The sequence below is a fragment of the Pseudophryne corroboree genome, chromosome 6, assembly GCF_028390025.1.
Source record: "Pseudophryne corroboree isolate aPseCor3 chromosome 6, aPseCor3.hap2, whole genome shotgun sequence".
Lineage (NCBI taxonomy): Eukaryota > Metazoa > Chordata > Amphibia > Anura > Myobatrachidae > Pseudophryne > Pseudophryne corroboree.
Genome location: NC_086449.1, coordinates 774,483,128 through 774,495,293, shown reverse-complemented (window position 1 = coordinate 774,495,293; position 12,166 = coordinate 774,483,128). Strand labels below are relative to the sequence as shown.

Sequence of the window (12,166 nt, the reverse complement as noted above, 5' to 3'; positions counted from 1 at the left end):
CAGCTTGCAGGCCTCATGTTACAAACCTTATACAGGTTTATTTCAAATATCAGCTACTTCCTTTAGCACCCAGTATGTACTATTCTACATAACATGAAAGGAGTGAAAATTACGGATTCTACAGCATAAAGAACACAAGATCTTACTGTGAGACATATACTGACAGAGCAACAGCACCTGACTGTGTTACATTGCTCCACACTGATTAATGGGGATTTAATTAGTGACCCTTAGTGGCATGCAGTGCACCTGACTCACATTAGCTCCTGGCCTATCACCTCGCTGCTCCTGCCTCATCCTCATGGTATAAAGTGCTGGCCTGTGGCTAGTAGCAGTATTGGCAGCTGCTGGAAAGATGGGCAGTTTTACAGCAGGATTGGTAGGAGTAATCTGGATCTGCAGCTTGCAGTGTGTGATTGGTGTTGTGCAGGATTATTGGGATGATGCATCACATCTGCAGTGTGGACCCAGACACATGAATTTTACCCTTCCCTCTGTGTTGGAGGATGCAGTTTTTGCCCTGGCTGTGATTGGTGAGTAGGTTTAAGGGCTCTGTCTGTAATAAGGGCCTCCCTGCTGACTGCTACCCATGTAAATCAATTTGACCCAGACTGCTGCAGGTGGGGAGATACATTGGAGGGGTCAAAAGTCTTCCAAAGGAGGAACTACACTAGTCACCCTCTTGTTCTTTTCAGTGTGGAGTTTTTTTTTTTTTGTGTAGGGTGTTTTTATTTTATTTTTTTCATAGTTGTCTGTACACTTATCCCCTCCCCCCCCCCCCCCCCCCCCCCCCCCCCTTGTGTCTAGTAGTTAAAGTGACTTTAACCTGGCCCTTGTGGGTGTTGTCGTTTTCTGAACTGTTCTGTTGTATTTACTGCTTTTAGATAGTGCTGGAAAGTCTCACTATCTACACACCAATTCTACTTGTGGGACTTGGGTTGGACAGAAACCAGATGGCTCTATGGTGGTTGGTTCTGCTTACAATGGATGCTATGTAAGAGAAGAGGTAAGGAGGCTGGTGGTATCTGGTAATTGGTCTACAATATCAGTATAGGGGTCAAAGGCCGGGCAGTCTTCACAGCAGTGTAGGCCCCTAGGTGAAGCAATGCACTGTGGCCCATACCCTTCTTCCAGGAGTGGGGGGTGCTATCAGTGGCAGCTTTAATGTCCTGTGGGTGGTAAGATGTTCTCTTGCTCAGCATGTAGGACCTGGAGCAGTAATTACTCCTTTACTGCACAGATGGTGGTAAGATCGGGCGTGAGAACTAAACTGTAGAAGGGGACATTGGTCTGAATGAAGGGGCACCAGTACATGACTCGGCATGGTAGGGGGTGTTTAATATGCAGAGGACTAGTGGAGTGGGCTTAATCATTTTCTGAAGGGAGAGCAGATAGCTTGGCTGTGGGTATCTCCAGTTCCTGGAAATGGACTTCTTAGCTTTCAATGGGATTAAAAAAAAACTAGGGACTCGAATTCAGGAGCCAGAGCAATACCCTGATGAAAATCTAAAACTGCATACCAGGTATGTGGAGCTGGAACAGGGACCAGCTGCTTGAAGGCTGATATATCTGGTTGTGGGCTTAGTAGAGACACACTGTATCCTACAGAACCTGAGAGATCTGGCTGCAAAAAGCAATTAACAGGCTTAGATGGGAACCAATGCTTTAAAGTTGGATATCTCTGGCACCCCTGGAAAAAGGGGACCCTCAGCTATCAGCTTATGGCCCTTAGGGAAGAGCCCATATGAAAAGACAGCCATGGTCAAAGGTACAACTTAAACCAAGATTAGGTAGCTGTAAACTGAGTATTGTTTGGTTTAGCATATAGCTGTCTGTGCTCAAGCGTTCAGGGTGCTACTAATGCTGTTTAGGGAACTGGTTAGTCAGTCACTGAGACTGTCTGGATGACCATTTGTCAGTTGATAGATGCAGTATGTATGACTACAGCTTCTGCATAGACATCATGGCTGTAGTCCTAATGTTGGACTTGTGATCATAGGATGGAGACTATGTGATGACTATAACCATGGAAGAAGTTCTCGGTAGTGGAAAAGCTCAATACCACAAGAAGGACCTGAAGTGCCCTATTCTCCCAGGTGACTTTTTAATATTGACTCATTCAAGGATAGTGGTAGTAGAAATACTACTTTCATGCAGTGGACTGAGCATACAGCATGGTTTATGTAGTAGTTGGAATTATGCAATGTTGTACAGTGAATGTGTAATCCTTCACAAGTCCCATGTGCAGAGGAGTATCACATTGGTTAAGACTTCATGGGTCTAAATCCATTAGAGCATAATCTTAGTGTTCAGGTCCTCAGAGGAAACTCTGTACATAAAACAAAGCTTCCAACCCATAAGATAGAAACTTGCCAGGGTAACATGGGCTTTGTGAACTGTCACAGACTCAACAATGCTTCTTCCAGTTCTGGGACTCTTACTAAGCAGTAATAAGAGCAGAGATGTTGCCCCATCAACCAATCGGCAGCTCTATCATTTTATAGTATGCAAATTATAGATATTACTTCAGTGATTGGTTGCCATGGGCAACTTCTCCACTGGCTCACTTCTCCTCTCATCACTGCTTAGTAAATGTCCCTTATCACTTAAATTCAAAACAAAAGCCAGCACCCATCTAGTTCCTATGGGTAACACTACGTTCCCGTGTACTACAGTAGACATTACCAACTGGTCCTCAAGGTACATTAACAGTGCAGGCTTTAGTGATATCCAGGATTCAGCACAGATGGTAAAATCAAAATAATGGAGGTACTAAAAAGATCACATGTGATCAAACATGGATATCCCAAAAACCTGGACTGTTGTGCCTTGAGGATTGAGGTTGGTAATACCTATACTACAGTAATTCTCATTGTTAATCAACAGCAGCAAATGGACTGAGACATGGAGAGAATCTACCAACCAATTGTCTCCCAACTGTCTCTTTTCAACTACAACCTGTAACATGGCAGCTATGAGCTGATTGGTTAGTCTCTCCATTTTATCACTTCAAGGCTTGGTACTATACATCTTATGGTTTGAGTCTTTCCAGCAAGAATGTTTTATTTGAATCACCAGTAGTGCTGTATTAAGACTTTGAAAGTACCAGCCAGCCAATCAGCTTTTAACTGCTGTGCATGGGGGTGCAAGAATGAGTTAGGAGCTAGCTGGATGGTACTACTCTCTCCAAGACTTGGTACATCTCCCCCTTTGTCACTTAAACATGCTGTGGGCAGAACAAGATGAAGGGTCTTATGGGCCTACACCAGAGGTTCCCAAACTGTGTGCTGTAGCTGCCTGGGGTGCCTTGGGACAATTGCAGGGGTGCCCTGGGTTGGTGGTCCAGGACCAATTCAAATTTTTCATGGTCAATATAATAGGCAAAACCAGTGCTGGTGGCTGCCAGTCATAAAATATGTGGCCAAACAGAAGCAAATCTTGTCCCTCACCACACAACTGACCCTAAGGATGACATATAAACGCGATCTACTTAATGTAATATTTCTTTCTAAATTTATCAATAAGAAATTTTTGGCCTAGGGGTACCGTAAAAAAAATTCTGATATTCTAGGGTGCAGTGAAAAGTTTGGAAACCACTGGCCTACACAGAAGGGGAGGAGCTGTGACCAGTGCTGTGTGGGTGTGTACACTCTCTACACCAGAGGTTCTCAAACTCTGTCCTCGGGGGCCCACACAGTGCATGTTTTGCAGGTCTCCTCACAGAATCGCAAGTGAAATAATTAGCTCCACCTGTGGACCTTTTTAAAATGTGTTGGTGAGTAATTAATACACCTGTGCACCTGCTGGGTTACCTGCAAAACATGCACTGTGTGGGCTCCCGAGGACTGAGTTTGAGAACCTCTGCTCTACACTATTGGACCCATTATCACTAAAAATACATAAAAATTGAATTTAGACATTTGATAACTAGAAATACAGTAATACTTATGATTTATGGCTGATCGTGTGGGCAGGTTATCACACATGATGGGCCTATTTTTATGGGGAGGCCTGGAGCTCCATCCACCCAATTGTTCATCTGGCCATGGGTCCACCAATATCAGCCTGGGAACATCCTTGTTTAGTAATGGAGCCTAAATGGGAAAAGCTTTTTTTAAATAATTATAAAGCTCTTAAATTATGTATAATACACATCAAAGTTCATGAGGTGTTTTCCCAACCTCTGTACTTCAGGCACACTAACAGTCCAGGCTGTACTTGAGCACATGTGGGTTAATACCGCAGTTATTCTTAACTGGTTTATCAAGTATGTATCACTAGACAGTTTGGGGTATATGCAATTGCGGTCGAATTCGCGGCAATTATCGCCGTTTTTTAATTCGACCAAATTCGCCAGGTGAATCCCGGCAGGTGCCTGCCGGGATTCACCATATTCAATGAAAAACGGATTCGCCAGAATCGCGGGCGAAAATCGGCCGATTTGGCGGATTTTGCCGCGATTTTAAAAAACGGGGAAAAAACGTGAAAAACCCGAAAAAAAAATGGCGCGGGGTCCCCCCTCCAAAATAATGGAGGGAGCTGTGCGATGCGCTGTCACAGTGCAGACAGCGCTCAGCCAATCAGGTGAGCGCAACGAAGTTGCGCTTCCTGATTGGCTTAGAGACCTGTCAGTGACAGCTGTCACTGACAGGTCTCATTCGTGGAAAGGTGTCCCATGTGTCAGCATGGGACCCCTTTCAGTCCGTTTTTGGTGCGGGTATTTGCGTTTTCTTATTTTGCCAAGTCCGTGGATTTATCTCTGGACCATGGTTGAGGTGAGTATTTTGAACTTTTCTTTACAGGTATCCGTGGATTCTACATGGAGAAGAGGACCGATGTCGGCGTGTGAACATAGGTAAGTATGTGTGTGTCGACGTATGAAATAAAGTTTTACTGTCGACGGTGTGTGTGTGTCCTGTTTTTTTATTTGGGTATTTTTTTCCCAGTAGTACTACAGGTACCAGCGGGCCCGTTTTTCTCCCGCATGCTGGTACTTGTGGTTCTCCAAGTACCAGCTTGTGGGGGAGGCTTGCTGGGACTTGTAGTACTATTGGAAAAAACAATATCTTTTTATTATCACAAAGGCTATCAGCCCCCCCATCCGCAGCCCATTGGATGGGGGGGGGACAGCCTCGGGCTTCACCCCTGGCCCTTGGGTGGCTGGGGGGGGGGGACCCCTTGATTGAAGGGGTCCCCACTCCCCCAGGGTACCCCGGCCAGGGGTGACTAGTTGGATATTTGATGCCACGGCCGCAGGGCACGGCATAAAAGTGACCCCCGGCTGTGGCATTATCTGTCCAGCTAGTGGAGCCCGATGCTGGTGTTAAAAATACGGGGGACCCCTACTCTTTTTGTCCCCCGTATTTTTGGCACCAGCACCAGGCGCAGAGCCCGGTGCTGGTTTTAAAAATACGGGGGATCCCCTGTCAATTTTTTCCCAGCATTTTTAGAACCAGGACCAGCTCAATGAGCCTGAGGCTGGTTATGCTTTGGAGGGGGGACCCCACACCATTTTTTTTTTATGATTTTACCCTTCCAGCATAAAAAAAAAAAAAAAAAAAATAATAATAATATTTTAAAAAATATATAAATATTTGTGCCTCCCAAAAAAAAAAAAAAGTACCTAATCCCTTCTAATATAAATAGATCTGCTATTCCCAAAAAAAAAAACACCAAAAAAAACATGTTTAAATTTTTTTTATTTGTTTTCACCCTCCAAAGTGTGGCGGATTGAAAATGACGAATTTGCTGTCTAAAAGCACTGCTGTCGAATTTCAAAACTTGAATTGAATATGCTTTGGTCGAATTGCAGCACTTGTATCATTGCAGAAAAGTCGAATTTGCAAAAATTCGAATTTCAAAAAGTCGAATTTTGAAAGCCCGTTTTTTGGTCGGAAAGCACTGGATTGCATAGGGGAATTTTTTTTTTTGGTCGAAAATGACCCGAAATTCGCCAATTTCGGGAATTCGACCGCAATTGCATATACCCCTTTGTCATGAGGAAGGTTAGGAAACACTGTTGTATAATTTCTATTGGATGAATATGACCAGCCACCTGGGTAAGTGTTGCCACAGAACACTTGTTACTCTAATTCGAAACTGTATAAATGGGGGGGATGGGGTTGTGTTGTATCTTGCTGGATTAAGAAATTGTAGAACCTTGGTTGGAAACAGTGCATGCTCCTTCACCCCCTGTCAGACTGCAATATAGCTACTGGTAAGAAGAATTGAGCTTGTTGGTATAAGTGACCAAGTAACTTGTGGTGTGGGAGCTTCTACCCCACTGAGGTGAACTGGGGCAAGTGTGACCTCAAATTGAGAACAGGGAGCACGCTCCTGAAACAGTGAGGCTAAACCTGTACATGAAAGTTAATACAACCTTTGTCTATTGATTAAACATCCAAAAATGGTCAGCTACTGTCTGAAGAGCAGAAGTAGATGCTTCTCTACAGCTGTTGTAACACTACCAGGTCAATATAGAGAGGTGTAGGTCTTTAATTCTGACTTCTTTCTATTACTAGCTATGGATGCTCCCAGCCCGAGTGTCTGCTCTTCTGTCCAGCAATCGGACCGGTTGCCTTGTGCTAATGCCTCTGTGTCCCAGGCTCTCTGTGAAGGCATCGGATGCTGCTTTTCCCCAAGTGTATCTGGAATCCCATGTTACTACGGGGACACATGTAAGTCTCTGTAATGCAATCTATGGCTGGGACCACAGGCTGTCACAGCAAATACTACTGGTAGCATACACTAGTTGATATGGTTTCCAGTCTGACTAGTGAGGCTTCTGGGGGTCCTGAACCTAGGAATGGCTTTCTGCATATTAAACTCCTTTACTGATGGGGGTTGTATGGCTGGGACCGGCAAAGTGACCCAGCACTCAAATACTGGGTGAAAGACAGGATTTATTTTTCACTTGTCTCTACATCCTTGTCCTTGATGGCTTTAAGGTTTGGTGACTTATCCTTTGATCTGGCCATGTAAGAAACATTTCTTTAACCTGTGCACTGACCAGCATATAGTAACCACAACTTTAAGTGGCAAACCAGTCTGACATGTATTTGTCAAACACTAGAACCATTATTTTAAAGTCCTAATTGTGATTCCTACTTGGAATAGAATATTATATAAAACGTGTACACACTGCAGATAAAAGGCAGTCTTGATGCCTTATGGTAGAAATATAGTGCTTGATTCTTCATTAAAAATGCACATTGGCACACCTTGTACTGATGTCACACTTCTTTGTAATGTTGGCACTCCTTTTTGCCCACCAATGTGGGGGACAGTGCATAAAGAACCATCGGTACTAGCGTGATGGTATTGCATACATTTCTTGTAGCTACATCTGACTCTTACCCTATGAGATCTCAGTTTGAGCTTCCACCATATACTAGTCATCTGTGAAGACCATTGAGCTCCAGTAGCAGTTCCTAAACACAAGCTGTAATTGCACTAGATCACGCTGCAGCTGAGTGTAAAGATGGATAACATGGCTACAGGCTTGTTTGCTGCTATTGCAGAAGGACTCTGAGACCTTAAAGTGTTCACAGTAGATGAGGCACTTTCATTGGACAATGGGATATTGGCTTCAGCGTCAGACTGAAGGGTTCACCAGGGGAATGCAGTGGTAGGGGTGTGGCCAACCACTAGAAGTTTATCTAACCATTAGTGCATGGTCTGTGCCACGTAAGTGTTCAGTATACACTGCTAGCGCATGCATAATGTAACAGTTTCATGTGTTCTGGAACCTGATCCCTGGAGGAAGTGGGCCCCACCAGGAGTTTCCCCTGTACCCTTGCTGGCCAGTCCAACACTGACTGGCTTTTATATGAACTGCTGACCTTGTAACTTTTCCCATACAGTGACTGCACAGTGTACAGATGATTACAACATGGTGGTGGCCATATCCAGTGACCTGACCCGTCCATCCCTAATTCTGGATTCTATCCAGGTGCTTGGCCTGGACTCTACCTCCTGCCCTGCTCTGACTGTCTCTCAGACAAGTTTATTCACAAAATTCCAGTTTCCCCTCTCCTGTGCGGGCACAAGTCAGGTGAGACTTACCATATGCAAACCGATACAATTATAAATGTGTATTAACTTGTGCAATGCTAATTATCCTACAGACTATGTACATCAGGTGCTGTAGCTACACAATGGGAAATTGCAGTAACTAAACACTTTAGCCATAACGCAGTTGGAATAAAACAGCTTGTGAAGGGGGCTCTGCCTCCTGACAATAGTTAGCCATTGCCTCCCCAGCCACTGACTGCACATCACTGTTTATATACTAAGCATTGGGCTTTAAAGCTCGACTCTTCCAGTCGTGTTTATGCCTGAAATGTAGAAAGGTAATGCTGTGCTAGTATAATCACTGGCCCCTTAAACTTCCAATATGAACATGGTCTCAAGCGCTGGATCTTAGAACCAGGTGGTATTCAGTTTGCCAGTTGTTGGAATCCTGGCACTCAGTATACCGATGCCAGAATCCCGGCATACTGACAATTATTCTCCCTCTTCAGGGTCCAGGCCCCCCCCCCCCCCCCCCCCCCCCCCCCTTGAGGGAGCATGGTGCACCACTGTGCCCGCAGTGTGGCAAGCTCACAAGGGGCTCACCCAGCTGCCAGCAGTCAGGATCCCAGCACTGGTATGCTGGCCACCGGCATACCATACTACACCTCTTAGAACCTGCTGCTTTCTAAACAAGCGCCTTAATCTAGATCAGGCTTGTCAAACTCAAAATCCCAACTGGGACAAATAATCAAGGTCTAAGTCTTGTGTGTCGCAAGAGAAACTGTCGTGTGTGTTCTGTTAAATTTGGTCAAGTATCATGAAGAAAACTTACTTTAATGCAGTGGTGCTGAAGGGACACCAAAACAAATGGGTGTAATACACTCATGGGGGCGAGATACACATATGCCACCAATAGTGCTTGCTGCTGCCTGGGATCTGCTGTGAGGGCAGGAGAGCACAGCTTGCTTCTCATGCTCCTCAGGCCAGTCTCTGGCAGCATCTTAAATCAGGTACTGGTTCATGAGCCAAATCAGAGTTTGCGGATCAGCAGCTCCTGATTGGCTGCAGGTCCACAAGCTCTGATTGGGCTCATGAATGGCACCTGATTTAAGATGCTGCAGGAGGTGCAAACTCTGCTCTCCTGCCCTCACTGCAAGGAGGTCAGGCCGCTAAAGGATGCAGTGTAGGCCGCATGCGGGCCAAGAGTTTGACACTCCTGATCTAGATGGTGGTATCCTGTCACTGACAAAACAATTAACACTGGGCAGATGCCCCACAGTTCAAACTTCTGAACCCTGTGTGGGGCAGGTTCATGACCCGATTAAAACAATATTGGTGCTTATCGTGGTAATGACATTACCTGTAACACTAATGTATGCTTGGCCTTGCCACTGGTATTTAGACCAGTAACTTTGATACACTTCTCTATATGGATAATTTGGTAATTTGCTACAGAATAAATATAACTTTCTGTAGCTACTGTATTTAAAACTGTTGGTACCTTCTACAGGTCACTGACCAATCTGTAATATATGAATATACTTTTGTGGCAACAAAAGATGTACTCACATGGCAGACATCCTCCATCACAAGGGACAGTACAATGAGGTAAGTAGTATTTTATTGCAGTGTACATTTGATGACTGCACATGTAATCCCCTCAGTCTACTTTACTCCTATGTAGGCTGACTGTCCGCTGCATCTACTCTCGGACTGGAGTTGTCCCACTGCAAGTGGAAGTGTTCACCCTGCCTCCACCCCTTCCTGTGTCCACCTCAGGTCCTCTGCTCCTGGAGATGAGAATAGCACAAGGTAACTGGTAAAGTTCTGAAACTGTCTACATCACTCAGGACAAACTGTCACGTTTCCAACAGTACATTTTAAAGAAATTGGCAACTGTAGTGACTCCTCCTGTATGTACAGAATTCTCTACTATACATAATGACCTCTGTCATGAGAGGCAAGTTGTGAATAAAATAAGCCCAAAGAGAACTGCTTGAGATTTGTGGCAGAAGCTGCTTCCTAAAGTCACAACTAACATCTTTTAGGTTGTGTGTTTTTTGTTTTTTATGCAGATTCCTGTAATGTGATCCATATTGGCTCAATCTTGGAATGATGCTTAAGTCTCTATTCTACACTGCTTTTGTGAGACCTTATTAAGCAGTGATCAACTTCAATGGTTTGAGTATTGTGCTTGTCTTACAGATGGACAGTACGTTTCCTATTATGCTGATGGGGATTATCCTGTAGTCAAAGTGCTCCGAGACCCGGTCTTTCTGGAGGTTCGAATTCTGCAGAGAGCTGATCCAAACCTGGTTCTGGTCTTAAACAACTGTTGGGCCACCGGGTCTCCTCTGCCTACTGACAGTACACAATGGCCAGTCTTGTTCAATGGGTAAGAACTACAGTTTTTAACATTGCCTTTGGCAGGCTTGTATGTAGCACACCAGCTCATCCTAGGTATTGGTGGCATTATGTATGGCAGATGTCCTTTTGTTGGAGACAACTACCTCACTCAGCTGGTGGCTGTTGGAGCTGCCTCCCAGAACATACCTTTCCCAACTTACTACCAGCGCTTTGCCGTCAGCACCTTCACATTTGTGAATCCAAGCACCCAGATGGCTCTCAATGGACTGGTAAGACAACTGTATGCAAAAACTGACTGCCTTGTGTCAAGTCCTGGTCTATGGCGTTAGGAAGAAAGTTTAAAACTTCCTTGTAGTAACTCTTATTTGTGGTCCTACAGGTCTACTTTCACTGCAGTGCCTCGGTGTGTGTCCCCACTGCTGGAGATTCATGCGCAGTGAACTGTGCATCAAGGAAAAGTGAGTTACAGGACTTGGCTTAACCATGTTCTAGGAAAGGTTTCTAACTTGTACTTAATGCTCCCCATGCTGAGAAACTAGTTCCTGAATTATCTTTTGTCAGATCCAAACTAGACTATCAGCTTGTACCTAGTAAGTCTGATATCCCTTCATGCTACTTGTACAGTCAAATGTACAAGATAAGTTTCATGTTACTGCAACACTACACCACATCTTGGGAGCACCAGAACTAAATGTGTAAGTTGCCTAATGGCAAGCTTTGCAGTGCATGTTTTGGATGACTATCTTGAATATTATATAGGGGTGATCTGCTGGTCTTATGTACACCTGAAGTATTTTATTGATCAAATCTAACTTCACCTAGACTACAACATAATACTGTTTCCCTTGCAGAGAGAATGGCTGACAACCGGGTTGCTGAAGAGGCTCTGACTACTGTAACTTCCAATGGACCAGTTCTGTTTAATGCTGATTACCTTGAGGGGAGCCAGAACTTTGAAGAAGGTTAACTCATTATAATTTGATTACTTATGACCCTTGTTGGGCTCCCCATGCACTTTAGTGTTCTTAGATGTTGTGCTCATGTAATTGTACCATAGCCTATGGCTAACATTAAGCAGGAATAGGCTTATGACACAGTTGAGGTTGGGGGTTTTTTTTTTTTTTGAGGGGGGAACAGGACTCCAGGTGAAGTGGCTTATGGGCTGTAAGTGGGATCACATGGGCGCTGCTCATCTCGCTTGTGTTATGGGCTGTAAAATTCATTGCTCCTGATTTAGTTTGTATCAAATCTGAAAGTGCCACTTGCCTAAGACATAGGCCAATACCAAATCTTAGCCTTTTATCAGTATAAAATGGATGTCTACTGTGGTATGTACAGTATGGCAGACTTCCATGTGTGCTTGGCTCCATCCTGCATTACTATCCTTAGCTTAAACTTTCAGTGTGGTTGGCTAGACTTCCCTGGTTTATTATAATGCAGGTTCCTTGTAGACCTACAACGTGGACAGACACCAGTTCACAGCATGTCTAGCACTAAAGCCATAATCGGTAACATGAGTTATCCTGATTACAGTAATCTATATAGTACTAACTAACCATGATTCTTGGCAGTTAGAATATCATCCCTCTGTAGATCCATGATGACCCATTATTTTTATTCTTCAAACAGATCACCTTGACTTCCAATCATCTTTGACCTGGCTAAGAGTATCAGCAGCTGTGGGTGCAGTCCTGATGGTTGTACTCGTGACTATTCATCTATATAGAAGAAGAAATGGAGATTTGACTTCTGTTAATGCTTAAATAAAGCTCCTTTTCCAACCTTG

General features: G+C 44.3%; 1 protein-coding gene across 1 annotated transcript; it reads left to right on the top strand.

The window, feature by feature from the left end:
- The first annotated feature begins 329 nt into the window (after positions 1-329).
- On the top strand, positions 330-12,166 carry LOC134933468 (zona pellucida sperm-binding protein 4-like). The gene is made up of 12 exons (XM_063928695.1): positions 330-533; positions 885-1,006; positions 2,000-2,096; positions 6,522-6,677; positions 7,863-8,053; positions 9,524-9,621; positions 9,698-9,825; positions 10,219-10,408; positions 10,499-10,649; positions 10,760-10,838; positions 11,232-11,342; positions 12,010-12,166. The coding sequence occupies exons 1-12, from the start codon at positions 356-358 to the stop codon at positions 12,141-12,143; spliced, it is 1,635 nt and encodes a 544-aa protein (XP_063784765.1). The 5' UTR covers positions 330-355; the 3' UTR covers positions 12,144-12,166.